We start from the raw sequence: 17,479 nt of genomic DNA, 5'->3' as shown, positions 1-17,479 counted from the left end.
TGTTGCAATTAGATGTGGCACCATGCAAAGAAATAAATGTTTTAACATTACTTTTTCAACAGAGCTAAAATGACAAGTATTTGAGTTAAAAACATGTCCTATATATATTTAATAAATCAGGCTTAGCAGTAGAAAACATTAGGAAACTAGGTCAGTCATTTGAATTTTGACAGGACACCACTGATGAGGAAAGGAATACGCTGGCTTGCTGCTAGTCTGCGCAATATTGCACAACCCAGTTCAATTCTGTAGTATTCATTCTGGAATTTGGGTCCTATTCTGCATTAAGCAGTTTATTGATAGCAAATGTCACATTGATCACAAAGGTTGCTGATTCAGGGGCTTCACTTACCAGCAACTGAGGAAGTGGAATAATAGTGCTGTAGCCAATGCTGCGGGACGCAGGTGGCGCTGTGGGTTAAAGCCTCAGCGCCTAGGACTTGCCGATCGAAAGGTCGGCGGTTTGAATCCCTGCGGCGGGGTGCGCTCCCGCTGCTCGGTCCCAGCGCCTGCCAACCTAGCAGTTCGAAAGCACCTCCGGGTGCAAGTAGATAAATAGGGACCGCTTACCAGCGGGAAGGTAAACGGCGTTTCCGTGTGCGACTCTGGCTCGCCAGAGCAGCGATGTCACGCTGGCCACGTGACCCGGAAGTGTCTCCGGACAGCGCTGGCCCCTGGCCTCTTAAGTGAGATGGGCGCACAACCCCAGAGTCTGTCAAGACTGGCCCATACGGGCAGGGGTACCTTTACCTTTACCTAGCCAATGCTGCCATTCTGCTTGTACAATACAATTCCATTTGCACAACAAGACTTCTCTTTCATCGACTCACCTGCACACATAAAAATGTAAGCAGAGACCTGCTGGATCAGGCCCAAGGCCCATCTAGTCCATCAACCTGTTCTCACAGTGGCCAGTTGCCCATAGCAGGCACCTTCCGGTGCAGGGTTTTATTTTGTTTTGATTTGTTAGGAGGCACAGGGACAGGAGAGGAAGAGGAAGTCCCATTGTGCAAGCAGATACGAACTTAGCTTCTTCAGAGTCAAATCACTAGACACTTTAGCCCAATGTTGTCTACTCTGATGGACTACAGGTTTACAGAGTCTCTGGCAGAGATCCATCCCACCACCTGCTACCTGGTGGTATTATCACTGAATCATAGAACTGTAGAGTTGTAAGGTATCCTAAAGGTCATCCATTCCAACCCGTGCAATGCAGGAATCTCAGCTAAAGCATCCATGACAGATGGCCACCAAACCTCTGCTTAAAAACCTCCAAGGAAGGAGAGTCCACAGCCTCCTGAGGGAGTCTGTCCCACTGTCGAATAGCTCTTACAGAAAGAGGAGGTTCCAGTGATTGAGTCAAATCCTGCAAAGGAATTTGCCCATGTGAAAAAATCTTCAGGGTCCCAGGGGAAAAGTGGGTGCTAAAGTGGGAAGTGTTGCGAATTCTTCACAGCGCTTTAGCAGAAAAGCTCAGAGTTCCAGGTTCTTCAGTGCAGTATTATTTATTGTGAGCCATATAGACAAATGTGGGCTATGGGTGGCGCTGTGGGTTAAAACACAGAGCCCAGGACTTGCCGATCAGAACGTCGGGGGTTCAAATCCCCATGACGGGGTGAGCTCCCGTTGCTCGGTCTCTGCTCCTGCCAACCTAGCAGTTCGAAAGCACGAAGTGCAAGTAGATAAATAGGTACCGCTCCGGCAGGGAGGTAAACGGCATTTCCATGTGCTGCTCTGGTTCGCCAGAAGCGGCTTAGTCATGCTGGCCACATGACCCGGAAGCTGTATGCCGGCTCCCTCAGCCAATAAAGCGAGATGAGCGCCACAACCCCAGAGTCGGTCACAACTGGACCTAATGGTCAGGGGTCCCTTTACCTTTACCCTTACTATATATACAAATATCTACAGAAGCAGTTCATACAGTCAGACAGAGTACCTGGCTGCACCTTAAGGCAAATAGGAAGACTCTTTCTCTCTGACCACACTCCTCTACACCACCACCATTACTGCTAGACAGGTTTCCCTTTTAAACTGATGACAGCCAATCAACTGTTAGCACATTAGTGCTGAGTCATTCTGACCCAGCACCTCCATAGAAAGTATTGCAGGATGATTGCATCAGCTAGCAAACTCAAGCCTGCAGACTTACTACCTCACACAGCATTCTGTGGATCCCAACAGAAAGATGCTGATCATTGTAGACTGATGGCAGAATATCCCTAATTTTCCTAATTTTCTCTCCCCCTGCCCAACCCTCAATCAGTACTGCTGGGAACATGCAGAGTAACAAGCAGATGATCTGGTCCAACATCGGGGATGTCACACATTTTTATCATTGGTAGCCTCCCTGCATCCTTTATCACTAGTAGCATTCCATCTTTCATCTCAGTTTGCAAACATCCATATTGCTCTCCCATCTGGGATTGCATGAAGCCATTGTAGACATCGAAATATGTGTAGCAGCAATATAAGGATATGCTGGGTGGGAAGAATGAAGTCAAACATTTTACTGCATTAAGCAACCGCTTCTCAGTGTCACAAACCATATATACTGTGGAAACGGCAAACAGAGGACCCCTTATGGCTGCTGCTTTATGTCACACTTTAAATGTGCAATTCATGTTACAACTTTTATTGAGGTGTGTTCACACATTCAAACTGCTAATAGCATTCACTTCATCACCACAAATCATTGCTCTTAGCACATTCTAAATTGATTGGCTGCCATTATGAAGTATTTTCTTGTTGCACTGACAGGCAATTATGCGTGATGACTGAAGTCCTATATTTTCCTTCATTTCTGACATTTTTTAAAACAATAAACATGGGTTTTTTAGTGGACTTCCAAATGGAGAGATCTGAATTGTCATGCAAAACTGCTCTGAGATTTACTGCATTGATAAGAAAGAACAGCTCTCTAAGACCTAGCCTATAACATACTGTACCTCATGACCAGGGGGAGCACTGACAAAAAATAATCTGAAAGGCTGGAGTACCCAGCAATGCATCCTCCAGATGTTGTCCAGGTGCCATCAGACCCAGACAGCACAGCCAATGGTCAAGGATGATGGGAGTTGTAGTACTGCAACATCTGACTGGAGATCATCACATTGGCTCACCCTGATTTAAGAGAAATGCCATTTGACCACTTTTTCAAAAATATAGATCCGAGAACTGAGAATTTGGGTTATCAAGTGTTAGTTGTAATTCCTATGAATTATATACCCCCTTTATACTCTTTTGACAGTTATCACATCCATTTCACAGGTTGGCAACTGACGCTGAGGTATACTCACAGATACCCAGCTTGCTGAGCAGGGTCTTGAATCTATATTTCCCAAAACCTTTTCCCAAATCCTGCCTGCCAGCCTATACTTCTTAATGGCAACTTTTGTTTCTCATCAGAACTGACTAATAACCCCCTGAAAATAGTAACGTTTCCTATTTCCAATTAATGGGTGGCATGACTCACGTCCTTAAGATATCCCTTTAAATCATCGTCCTCCTCCTCCTCATCATCATCATCCTTGCCCTATGGTTGCATTCAGCACCCCTACTCCCCTCAATTCTGGATTTGAAGAATAACCCATCAGGGATATTTGTATATAAAGGAATTAATCACAGAAAGGCAAAATGAGTGACCTTATAGTCTTCTTCCAGACCCAAGACTCTGCAATGAATTGGCTGCAGACCATGAACAATTCAAACCAGAAATAATTTAAGCCCTCTAGGTTACTGTACAGCTGAAACAGTTTAAATCCCAAAACTCTGATTTAGCATGTTGCCGGTTGGGGTGTGTGTTGTTATTATTTTACCCTTACTCCTCAGGCCTTTGTAACCTTTAAATAACTCACAGCCAGAGGTCCGTATCCAACTCCTCATGCTGTGCTAATGATCACATTATACCTAATGGTATATTTATTAATGGTGGTGCTTCGGAGAGAGAGGAGGACAATAGATCAGCCTATGTGTATACATATCTGAAATTGCAAGCTGGACCCCTGGGGTACTGTATACATTTAGATACAGCTATAAATGTTTTAGAAATACAGCTAAGAGCTCTACATGCTACATCAGAGAAAATGCAAACCTGTCTGGTATAGGGTAGCTGTGCTCGGAGAGCAACTATTTAAAATGACCATGGGGGGTTCCATACTTATCTTCACTCAACAACTCGTGTGTCAAATAAGATGTGTTTAAAAGTCATTCCAAAATTGCTAGCGCAACATGCATTCCCAAAATGTCGTTAAAAACACAGGGGAGGGGGGGTTGCTGATCAGTGGCAGGGGCCATGCTTTGCATACACAAAGCTGCAAGTTCCGTTGTAAGCATTTCCGATGAAATGATCAAGGATAGCAAGACTGTCTGAGAGGCCCTGGAGAGCTGCTGTCAGTTGGGCTTTCCACCAAATTGCACACAAAGTGAAATTTGAGACAAATGCGGAAGATCTTGTTCAGTCAAAAGATCTGAAGATGTTTCAAGGGAAGCTAAAATAATTCTGGCAGGTGGGATTTTATAGAGTAGGGAAATTAGTGCCCTATCCTAGGCATGGTACTTTGGCTCTTTATAATAAAGTCCTGTGCCATATGATGTCCAAGTGCCCCTATTTTCCAGGGACAGTCCCTGATTTACAGAAGCTGTCCCAGTTTTTGATTTGATCCCAAAATGTCCCTCTTTTCCTTAGGGTGTCCCTATTTTTGAAAGAGAAATGTTGGACAGCATGCTGTACAAATTCAAGATTAAAGAGATTTTGACATATAATTTATGCCAAGCCCCCCCCCCCACCTACACATCCAGAAAGGAGACTTGAGGCATAGAATAGGTTACAGGTTCTATTTCTTAAAATGTTAACAGAATGGAGGATATGCATTCCAAGCAAACAAGTCAACCCAATCAAACAAATTCAGATTTAACAGACAGGTGAGAACTTTGTCAAACTCTGACAGGTAAATCCTCACCTAGTCTGGACATGAGCTGCAGCCTTGCACTGTGGCTCCCCAGCTAAGGTCAGTGAATAAAAGACTCCCTCCTCATCAGAAAAACCTTGTGTATGGTCCCCACAAGTGCATGCAGACTGTGCAGCATTCACCTGTGTGTGTACTCCAGGCCTCAAGGGACACTCCTCCAAGCCCTCCAGGCACAATGTAGCAGCTGGTCCCTGAAGGGTGTCCTTAGCCCAATACTGCCTCCATAAACCTAGGGTTTGCACCCAGCTTTCTTATCTACACAGACTCAATGCCATACTGGCAAGCAAGCCATACCTCTCCCTGAATGCCAATCAAATTTACTCAACAGTGTGAAGTGTGTGGGGGAAGAGAGGCCCTAACAACAACAAAAATCCTACTCAGCTCTGGGTGATTAGCCTATAATGCCAATATTGCATAAAGGGTACCAATGGGCAAACAGGAGGGGGTCTGAAGGAGGAGCTACCTTAAAAACCCCTTCCAGACCACCTCCTATTTGTCCACTGATACCATGTGACCAAGCCCCTCTTCCCTCCCCATGGGAATGGCAGGCCTTGCATTTCTTTCTTGAGGGGAAGGGTGGGAGCAAACATGCCTTGCAGAATTGCCAAACTGATGTTTACCAAAATATACATGCTTGAGAGACACTAAATCCCTAGTGTTATGATTCACAGCTGCAATATGGATTTTCATAAATATGTGGGATGGGATTCGCTTAAGAAACTCCATCAGGAGAAGCCCTGTGCAAGGACTTCTGCTTGAGACATGGGGTTCCACCATCCCTCAAAGAATGACTTGATGGGGCATCAGGAGAACCCACAGAACAATGGGGAGGAGGGGGAGATGGGATTATTCCATCTGGCTGGTTGAAATACTTGCAAAGACAGAACTTTTGCAAGAGAGCAACACTGAATTCCATCTTTAGTGATCAGTGGGGAGAGGGGTGCTAACATGTAAATTACGTCTGGTTCATTCACACATTCAACTGTAGCATGTAGGTGTCATGTTCACTGAGAGATAGGTAAAAGTCCCAGGTTCACACACATTCTTTTCACTGAACCTTCACCAAATGTGAAGTCCCACTCATGTAAAGTACCAGTTTCCATTTCCCCAGCCACAATGGACAGATAGCCTTAATTTGGTGTACTTGTGTGTAGGGCTCTGTTCATGCTGAAGGTTCTCCCCACGGTGGTGGAAAACACTCCAGTCCAAGGCTGGCAGGGGGTGGGCCAGTGTGTGTGTGAACCAGACCAAAAGTTGCCATTATGTTTCTCCTAAAGAAAAATTCAAGACAAATTTTGTCATTCCAGTGTAATGGTGTGGAAGACCCATAGAAAACTTCCAGCTGCAAATCTGTCCTTGTCACTTTCAAATAATTGTCTAGTTCAGTGGTATAGATGTCTTCCTGACTTCTTTGTAAGAGAATAAGAACAGAAGGGAGCTGGAGAATAAATGACCAGAAAGAGACATGGTGTCTTAGTCTCTTCCCCCCCCCTTTGTTCTTTTCTTTTTCTTTTTTGTTTCCAGAGAATAGAACCGCATCAGGCCAAATGAAACCCTTGGCATCTGACTATGTGCTCATTTCCTCCCAGGACACAGAGCTGTTATATAAAGTGTGGTCTGCCATATTGAATGAGAATGGGTGGGAAACCTGGAAATTGTTTTTGTTTGTTTTGCATACTTCACAGCATGGAAGAGTTCTAAGACCTATCTATTAATACATTTCTTCCATTTTTTAAAAAGAGGCGTTGCTTTAACCACAGTGTTAATCAGAACCATAGGACTGTAAAGTTGGAAAGGACCCTGAGGATCACCTTGTGCAACCCCATGAATAGGCAGCTGTCCCATATGGGGATCGAACCTGCAGCCTTGGTGTTGTCAACAGACTCTAACCAACTGAGCTTATCTAGTCCATGCTTTGGCAAAGGGCCCTCTGCCAACTCTAGAGACCACTGCCTGGGTTCATCCTCCTCCTTCCTCCTGTTGTTGCATCCCCTCTCCAGCAAGCACTGAAAGAAGGAGAAGTTGCTTTCAATCTCTCTTTGGGCAGCTGCACACAGTGAGCCCTAAGAAAGGCAAGCAAATGGGGGAAGCAGCAAGAAAGCAAAAGACGGTAGCTCCCACTTATGACATCTAGACCAGGTTCCTCCTAGACAATTGAGCAGTGGCCGAGGGAAGTGGGCAGGGGGAGGTCCGCACCAGGTGCCATCTCTAAGGGGGTGACAAGAAGGCACCCTGTCACGGGCTTGCCGCCCGCCATCGCGCCACCGCCGCCATGTGAGAGGGAAACAGTCCAGTGGCGCAAGCGCACACGTCATGTTTGCGGCTCATGCTATGTACTGTGCATGCGTCGCCGGGCGGTTTGCCCTGCCCCCGACACCCCGCACCGGGTGCCGGGTACCCTTCCTTCACCCCTGCACTTGAGCAGACATTGATGGTGCTATAAACCAAATGGAAGCCTATTTTGGCATTAAGCCAAGGGTAAGCAACCTAAGGCCTGGGGGCTGGATGCAGCCCAATCGCCTTCTAAATCCGGCCCATGGACGGTCTGGCAATCAGCATGTTTTCCCATGAGCAGAATGTCTCCTTTCATTTAAAATGCATCTCTGGGTTATTTTGGGGGCATAGGAATTTGTTCATTTCTTTTTTTCCAAAATATAGTCCAGCCCACTACATGGTCTGAGGGACGGTGGACTGGTCCACAGCTGAAAAAGGTTGCTGACCCCTGATAATGATGGTGGTGATATACAATCCTCTATAGCAATTGGAACTCATGGGACCTACAGGAGAGTTTTGCAGGCAGCACTTGTGCACAGAATTGCCTTCAAATGCATGCGTATCTTTTCCCTGAAAAATGTTTTTGGAAAGGTGACATTGCTACTGCACTGCTAGCTTTGCATTTCAAATGCTTCTGAACTGCATTTACAGAAAGTGTATTCTTGTTTTCTTTCAGTGCTCCAGGGAGTGGCCCTATGTTCAGATCTACAACAGTTACAGTCCGAGATAATTGTAATGAAATCCCTCCACATGCCCTCATCGACTCTACTAAAAAGGAGCAAGAATTCAACTTTGCATTATTGCACAGCTCAAAGACGGCTGACAATGATACATCTGTGGCTTCTTCCTCACCTGAAAATGCAAATAACAGCAAGCCAGACATTAACAAGCCTGGGGATCAAATGCAGGGGCTCCATGGACATAAAGTGGGGTTCTCTTTTGCATTTCCTAAGAAAGCAGCAGTCAAGCTGGAATCATCGGCCGCTGCCTTCTATGAATACAATGATGAAACTTCGTCTGAACATGGGCTTAGCAGAAGAAGCCGGTTTGTTCCTGGACCTTGCAACCTTCAGGTTTCACTGAATGAAGAAATGTCTCTGTGTTCTGAGGAGAAACCTAATTCTATTGATCCACTAATGGAAAAACATGCTGATGAATCTCTCCAAGTACAGGAACCACCAGATGAACCACCCAGTGAAGGAAACATGATAAAGGATGTCATGGAATTAAGATCTCCTGCTTCTCATTTGAAAGAACCTGGGCTTGGTGATTCAGAGGGCTTTTCTGTTAATGTAGATTCAGCTGCCTCACCAGATGAAACATCATCCAAAGTTGCCCTTGGGAACAAAGCCCTCCCTGCAGAAAGTAATAGCGATGAGCCCAATGGAAATAAATGCACAGGTCTCCCTGTGAATGAAAACTGTTTATCACAGCAGGATATCCAGGAAAAAAATGATCAGAACCTGAGCAGCGATTCACCAGCCGCTGAAGTTGAAATTAAAAAATGCTCATCGGATGGACTGATGCCAGCAAATTCTGAGGGGGAAACAGTAGCTTTTCCTTGTAAACAAAATTCACAAAAGAGACCTTGTGAGCCATTTGTTCCTGTGCTTAACAAACATGGATCAACCATTCTTCAGTGGCCATCAGAAATGTTAATTTACACAAACACAGAGCCAGTCATTTCATACAGTTGTAATCCATTATGTTTTGACTTCAGGTCATCAAGATCGAACGAATGCCTCGAGAAAAATAAACCTCAATCAAACCATGATTTGAGTTTAGGCTGTCCAGATAAATCTCTTTTAGCAAATGTTGACTGTGCATCTCACATTAACACACATCCATACAATGATGAAAAATTAACTACGATGGATGCTTCAGTGGCAGAGGATTGTAGCCTCAATAAAAAACAAGATGGCCTAAGCCTAGATACTTTGTGGATGATTGGAGAAAATGAAAAATGTCATAATCCCCCAAAATGTATACATAAAAGCTCATCAGAACAGCAAAACAAAGCTTGGATAAAAAGAACACATGAAAAGTGGTTTCACAAAAACAGGAAGAGGAAAAGAAAAAGAAAGCTATGCCACCACCATTATGAGGAGGAAATTACTGAGGCAGATATTAAAATTTCTCCCTTACTCGAACAGCAAAATAACTGTGCTGATGTTGATAAACATCCAAAACTTCATAATGCTCTGGAACAAGACACTGGTGAAAATGGAATGGGAGATTCAGTTGTGGAACTCTTTCAGCAGACATCTGAAACTTTCCAAGTTGATAACAGTGACTGTGGTGGAATATCCACACAGGTCCATGGAAACCAAAGTCTACATCCCACTTGCAACATAAAAGACAATAGGGAATTCTACATTAACTCTAACCAAGTGTGGAGAAGGAGTAAATCAATTTCTCACAGACAATCAAATAAACCAGGTTCAAGTTCTGGAAGATGCAACTCAGTTCATTCTGGAGCATTTTGTAGTTGGAGAATCAGAAGATGTAGCAGTAGCCCAGACCATAAACATTTAGACCATTTTCCTGAAGAAAAATGTGTGAATCAATCACAGCCCACGAAGAGAGCCTATCATTCGCTCACAGAAGAGCCAGAGAGGTCCCATAGGAAACGGAGACATCATTTGTATTCTTGTTCATCAGATGAAAGTTCAAATGCACTGACCTGTTCCTCAGAAGAGAATCTGAGGCAAACATGTAACTTAGCAGCACCTTGTAAACCTAAACGGAAACGAAGGAGAAAGAGAGCAAGAACTCAACATGCATTTAGAGAGAGGGCACCAAGAAGGAATGTCATTGTTGAGTCTCCTAAAAGGGTATGCACAATCAATAATTCCCTCAAACTATTTACTGAAGAAAACACAGAGCAAACGAAAACATCTTCCATCACAGATGATGCAAATGGTAATATGGAACAAACAATCCAGTCAGCAGAAAGTCAAACAGCTCCACAATCCGAACATTTACTTTCATTAGAAAATATCAAAGGTTCAAACTCTTCCAGTACAGAGAAAACTACCTCTCTGGAGGAATCTACATTTTCTTCTTCTTCTGTTACCGAACACAGTGTTCAGCCAATGGTGAAACCCCAAAACATGCTAGAAGAAGGAGAAAAACCTGAAAACCTGAGTGTTCCTGAAATGCAAGCTCCTAATAAAGTGCCCAGTCTTGAAAGAAACTTTGATCAGCCTCCTCCTAAAGCATATCTGTGCCATTATGAAGTGGCTGAGGCTATGCCCCAAGAGAAACTCAACCCATCAGTCAACGAGTGGCTACGGTATAACCCAGGTATATTTAATGCACCGCCCCCTTTGCCCTTTAAAGAAGCACATATGAACAGTCACACTTTTTTAACCACAGAGCAAATTCTTGCCCCCTTCACTTTGCCCGAACACACATTGCTTTTGCCTCCCGAAAGCCACGACAAGTTCAAAGATCTGCAATGCGAGGCCTACCACCAGATCTTCCAGCAAAACATGCTCGCCAGTAAGATGAAGCTGACCTTTCCTTCAGCTGCAGTCCAACCTTCCAATGCCCCTCTGCAGCCCTTGCCTTTGCAGCAGCCTCTGTGCTCTACCTCGGTCACCACAATCCACCACACGGTTTTGCAACAGCATGCAGCAGCAGCCGCTGCAGCCGCAGCTGCAGCAGCAAGTACATTTAAGGTCCTTCAGCCTCACCAACAGTTTCTTTCCCAAGTCCCGGCTCTTTCACGGACACCTTTACCTCATCTGTCAGTCGGGCCAAGACTTTGCCCTGCAAGTCACACAGCCATCGTTGGCCCACCCCAACTGCCCCTTATTCCAGCTTCAGTTCTCCACCCAAGCCATTTGGCATTTCCCCCATTGCCCCACACACTGTTCCCCTCACTCCTGTCACCACATCCTGCAGTCATTCCTTTGCAACCACTATTCTAGGCCTCATGAGGAGCAGTCAAACTAGAAGGACAAGTCTTCGATTGAAGATGCATCAACACTCTTCATCAGAACCATGGACAGATCACTCTACCAATAGACTGAGCTTAAGAGGTTGCAAGAGCCTTCTGATATAGAAGAATTTGCTATTGGTTTAAAAAATGCAAATATTTATATGTAAAGTGCAGATTCATAATAAAATTAAAGCACTGAATAGTCTAATATTAATACAAACCACATATGTATAGATATAATATATATATATGTATATGTATGTATGAAGATCATGTCTTAAAAATATACTAACATGTATATAAAATATATTTATAGTACTGTAAGTTATGTTGTAAAGTATGCTCCTGGTTTTTTTTTTTTAATTATATTTGTGTATTCACACCTAAGTAATGTTTAGACAAAGCTGATGCACTGTTTTGTACAACATCCCTTATAACCATAAATATAGTGAGAACTCTCTCTTGCAATAATTTTCTTTGTTACAGATTTAACGATCTTTTTTAAAGGAAACAAAAATCACGCATTGTGGGCCTCATAGATGGTTGCTTTCTGCCATTTAAATGGTAAACTCTTCTGTGTTTGGGTAACCAACTTTCCCTTAGCCTTCTGTGATTTATTATCATGGCTCGGAGGCTAAAACCTAGAGGGGAACAATCTTACTGAGAGGATGACAAAGGGTAATAGATCTGATTGTATTAGCAGCTTGATGCTGCGGAGACAAATATTGCTCATTTGCAGAGTGTGCTGGCACTCTCTTTTGTTTTTGTTTTTTTAAAAAAACATTCAGAGGGAAAGCAAGCACAAGGGACTGCTTCCACAACACACTTCTAACAGCCAGCAGCTCCTGTGGTCTGCAGACATCCTCTGAATTGCCTGGCTGTCTAAAACACACTGACAAAGCTCAGTCAGCCTGAGTAGAGATCAAGTAGCTCAGCAGAACCTGGGCCAAGGGAACTACTGGCGTTGCTGCTCATCTCAGCATCAGAAACAGTATCACTGACTACCACATGCACTGCCAGGTTATAACAGACATATTGATGGCTATGAGCATCAAAGGAGATGCTGCCAAGAGGAAAATCTTAAGTATTTTCACTCCTTTCCCTTACTGCAGGAGCAAGATCACTGCATTATGATTTCCCTTGCCAACCAAGAACACAGAGTGGTTAAATTAACTATCCAATTATGGCGAGTCACTGGGTTATTCCATGTTATTCCAGAATGTTACAGTGGTGGGTGACCTGTACAGCCACAACACAACAAAGAGAGCTTTCATATTACTGCAAGCACAGGTCTTTTCAGCAACGCTAGTTCACACATTGAGCTGCCAGTATCAATTGGACGGTAAACCAACGAAGCATCCCTTGGGCATATTAATATATTACACAGTGAATGCAAGAAGCTGGCAGTCCAAGCACCACCCAAAGGGCCAATGTTACAGATTGCACCATAGGTGCATACTCTAGAATTGGTTACAATGTTTTTTTCCCAGTTGCACCACCATGGTGTGTGTGTGTGTGTGTGTGTGTGTTAAATCATTTTTTTTATATAATTTTTTTTAATTAAGGATTTTTCCTTTAAAATACAAAAAAAAAAAGAAACAACATATGCAAATAACAAAAACACACATAATAATTAGCATCATGTAATAACCAACTTTTCTTCATCTTTGGACTTCCTCACATCTCCTGCTCCTGCATTCCATGTTTAATAAAACTTTAATCAGCAATTTGTCACCTTATTTCCATTCTTATTATACACCTTTTCAATAGTTTGTCCCTAACTTTGAATATAATCTAAGTCTTAAATACCTAATTTTAACATATTATTTGTTCAAAATTTATTATTCTCATAGAATCCACTCATTCTCATACTCTTTTCGACTAACTTTATGGTGCCCTGTTGTTTTCAAATCTCTCATCCTTATTAACATTCATATAGTTTACAGTGTCTTTGTAAATAGTCCTTAAATTTCTTCCAATCCTCCTCCACTGTTTCTTCTCCCAGGTCTCGGATTCTGCCAGTCATTTCTGCCAGCTCCATGTAGTCCATCAGTTGCATCTGCCATTCTTCCAGCGTGGGCAAATCTTGAGTTTTCCAATATTTCGCTACAAGTATCCTTGCTGCTGTTATTGCATACATAAAAAATGTTCGATCATTCTTTAGCACCCTCTGGCCGACAATGCCCAAAAGGAAGGCCTCTGGTTTCTTGGGGAAGGTATACTTAAATACCTTTTTCAGCTCATTATATATCATTTCCCAGAAGGCCTTAACCTTAGGGCAAGTCCACCAGAGGTGAAAGAACGTTCCTTCAGTTTCCTTACATTTCCAACACTTATTATCTGACAGGTGGCATATTTTTGCTAGCTTGACTGGGGTCATGTACCACCTATATATCATTTTCATAATATTTTCTTTCAAGGCATTACATACCGTAAACTTCATACCGGTGGTCCATAACTTTTCCCAGTCAGCAAACATGATATTATACCCAATGTCCTGTGCCCACTTTATCATAGCTGATTTAACCGTTTCATCCTGTGTATTCCACCTCAGCAGCAAGTTATACATTCTTGAAAGTGATTTAGTCTTAGGTTCTAACAGTTCTGTTTCCAATTTCGATTTTTCCACCTGGAATCCTAACTTTTTATCCAGTTTAAAAGCCTCTTTAATCTGAGCATAATGTTGCCAATCTCACACTTTATCTTTTAGTTTCTCCATACTCTGCAATCTCCAGTTGTCTCCATCTCTTTCTAATATTTCCCAATACTTTGGCCATTTGACCTCCATATTAGGTCTTTTCACTGCTTTAGCTTCCATAGGTGATAACCACCTCGGGGTCTTATTTTCTAATAAGTCTTTATATTTTGTCCAGACATTAAACACTGCTTTCCTTACAATATGGTTCTTGAAATTCTTGTGAATCTTAACCTTGTCATACCACAAATATGCATGCCATCCAAAAGCATTGTTAAATCCTTCCAAATCTAAAACATCTGTGTTTTCAAGAAGCAGCCAATCTTTCAGCCAGCAAAAAGCTGCTGATTCATAGTACAACCTTAAGTCTGGCAGGGCAAACCCCCCTCTTTCCTTAGCATCAGTTAGTATTTTAAACTTAATTCTGGGCTTTTTGCCCTGCCAGACAAATTTAGAGATATCTCTTTGCCACTTCCGGAAACACTCCATTTTGTCCACAATCTGTAAAGTCTGAAAAAGAAACAGCATCCTTGGCAATACATTCATTTTTATAGCAGCAATTCGGCCCAACAAGGAAAGTTTCAGTCTTGACCAACTTTCTAAGTCCCTCTTGATTTCTGACCAGCACTTTTCATAATTGTCTTTAAATAAACTCAAATTCTTTGCTGTTATGTTCACCCCTAGGTATTTTACTTTTTTAACCACATTTAGCTCTGTCTCTTTCTGAAACCTCTCTGACTCTGAAGTTGTCAAATTTTTTTCCAGTACCTTAGTTTTTTGTTTATTTAGTTTAAATCCCGCTACCCGACCAATGTCTTGAATCAATTGTAATACCCTTTTTGTACTAGATTCTGGCTCCTGTAAAGTCAAAACTAGGTCATCTGCAAATGCTTTAAGTTTGTACTGTTTCGCTCCGACCTGGATTCCTCCCACCAACCAGTCCCCTCTGATCATATTAAGGAGCACCTCCAGGACTGAGATAAATAACAGAGGGGAAATAGGGCAACCTTGTCGTGTTCCTTTTTCAATTTTAAACTCTTCTGTCACCACATTGTTAACTATCAGTTTGGCCCTTTGTTCTGAATAGATTGCATCTATCCCATTTTCAAATCCCCGTCCCACTCCCATCCCTTCCAAATTTTTCTTCATAAACTTCCAAGAAATGTTATCGAAGGCCTTCTCCGCATCTATAAATATTAACACTGCTCTTGTGTTAATATTTGTTTGCAGAAGTTCCAAAATGTCAATAATATTCCTTGTGTTGGCAAACAAATGTCTTCCTGGGAGAAAGCCTGCCTGATCTTTATGGATCACCTCACTTAAAACCTTTTTAAATCTATTTGCTAAAATGTCTGCAAAAAATTTGTAATCCACATTGAGAAGGGAAATGGGGCGGTAATTCTTAAGTTGTGTCTTTTCCAATTCTGATTTGGGTATCAATGTGATGAAAGCTTCTTTCCACGTTTCCGGTGCTTTCTTCCCCTCCATAATCTCATTGCATACCTCCATTACTGGGTGTATCAAGTGATCTTTCAATGTCGTGTGTGTGTTAAATCAATTGCCACTTTTGGTTCTTTGAGGATGAAAGAAAGAAATATTTTATGGCTGCCTTGCAACAGTTCAAGGCATATCTCTCTTACAGACTGGGCACAATCTAGCCAATAGCCAAGTCCTTTGTATCCTCCCAATCACAGCATTGGTGATGTTTTCAATCTAAGATAGTCACAAGGAAAGACCCAATCTTTGATCTGGGTTGTAGATCCAGCCAAGAGGAGTGTTCCTTCAATGGGAATCTCCTGCATAATTATTGCTAACAGATGAACATTTGGGTACTGGGTACTGGGTCAGTATTAAAATCAGATTGTGGGACACAAACTATTAAAGTATTTCTTCAAATAGTGCAATACAGTGGTACCTCAGGTTAAGTACTTAATTCGTTCTGGAGGTCCGTTCTTAACCTGAAACTGTTCTTAACCTGAAGCACCACTTTAGCTAATGGGGCCTGCACCGCCGGAGCATGATTTCTGTTCTCATCCTGAAGCAAAGGTCTTAACCCAAGGTAATATTTCTGGGTTAGCGGAGTCTGTAACCTGAAGCGTATGTAACCCGAGGTACCACTGTATTTAATAAATATCCCAAGTGGGACCAAGTATCTTTTAAAATGAAATGTCAGTATTTTTACCTATTGATTACTATAGTTTAAATTTATCTATCTGACAGCACAGTCCTTTACAAAAACAACTCCAAATGCGTGCAGTGGGGTTTAGGTAAGCAGGTAAAGGATTTCAATAAAAAAAATAGCAGTTTTTGAACAGCCACACCATTTCAGAGAAAGGAACTGTTCTGATATGTAATTTCTGTACTCAATCAGTCCACATATATAGACTTCTTAAGTATTTTCACTACAATTCATGCTGTCAACATCTAGCAAGGAATTTAATGCTTTTTTAAAGTTGCCATTTCTTTAAATCACCTGGGTCTACAGAATTAATTAATCTTCAGATTGCAATGATAAGCCTAAATTAGGCTATAGATTTTTGTTAAATTGCTTCCCATTCCCCAAACACCTATGCTGGAAAATGATTGAAAAGTTAATATGTTCCACCCAATGAGAAATGTAGGATTCCCCCTCCTCAGCCACTGACCTTGGAAAAGAACAACATGACCAGGCCCCAAACATTTGGTAGGCATATAATCTCACAAGTAGTATGAACTATAGGCGGAAGATCTAAATAGGAGATTTGTTAGCATAATCATATTATCTTGAGATAGCTCAACAATAGGCACTGAATTTGTCACAAACCGTAACTGCTGCATCCTGCAAAGCAGTGAGCCTTCATGATTTATAACTAAAAACCAGGAGGGTTGGGGAGGACTTCCCAAATGCTGCTGCAATTGCCCTAGAGATGATATGCACAACTTGCCACTTGTTCAGCCAAATTTGCTCACCAGCATGCTTGAAAACACCACAGTTTTTAGAGTCCCCATAAGGGACGTGCGTGGTGCTGTGGGTTAAACCACAGAGCATAGGACTTGCCGATCAGAAGGTCGGTGGTTCGAATCCCCGCAACGGGGTGAGCTCCTGCCAACCTAGCAGTTCGAAAGCATGTCAAAGTGCAAGTAGATAAAATAGGTACCGCTCCAGCGGGAAGGTAAACGGCGTTTCCGTGCGCTGCTCTGGTTCTCCAGAAGCAGCTTAGTCATGCTGGCCACATGACCCGGAAGCTGTACGCCGGCTCCCTCGGCCAATAAAGCAAGATGAGCACTGCAACCCCAGAGTCGGTCACAACTGGACCTAATGGTCAGGGGTCTCTTTACCTTTACCTGTAAGGCATTAAAAAATAAGGAACCATACTGGGCTCTCCAACGTGGCTGTTAAGCTGCATTTCACTTAGTGTATCACCAGTTATGGGAGCTAGAACCACCCAAAGGGCAACTCTGAGGCTGATTTCATACAGTAAACATTTCAGTAAACACATAGGTGTTTGCCATGCAGCAAAGCTTTCTTTGCAAATAAACTAGAATGAGCTTCACTGCCTGCCCACTACTTGCTTTCCCCTCTGCAAATGATGTGTCTCAATTGTTTTCAAGAGATGC

General features: G+C 42.7%; 1 protein-coding gene across 1 annotated transcript in view; it reads left to right on the top strand.

Moving 5' to 3' along the window:
- The window catches only part of ZNF804A (zinc finger protein 804A), a 209,391-nt gene extending 196,681 nt beyond the window's left edge, over positions 1-12,710 (top strand). Inside the window, exon 4 of the mRNA XM_079976232.1 lies at positions 7,918-12,710. Within this exon, the coding sequence (XP_079832358.1) occupies positions 7,918-11,176 (3,259 nt within the window). The 3' untranslated portion in view covers positions 11,177-12,710. The remainder of the gene's footprint in view (positions 1-7,917) is intronic.
- Positions 12,711-17,479: the final 4,769 nt, after the last annotated feature.

Source organism: Podarcis cretensis, assembly GCF_951804945.1.
Source record: "Podarcis cretensis genome assembly, chromosome: 1".
Taxonomy (NCBI): Eukaryota; Metazoa; Chordata; class Lepidosauria; order Squamata; family Lacertidae; genus Podarcis; species Podarcis cretensis.
The sequence above is the reverse complement of the archived record's forward strand: the minus strand, read 5'-3'. Positions and strand labels throughout refer to the sequence as shown.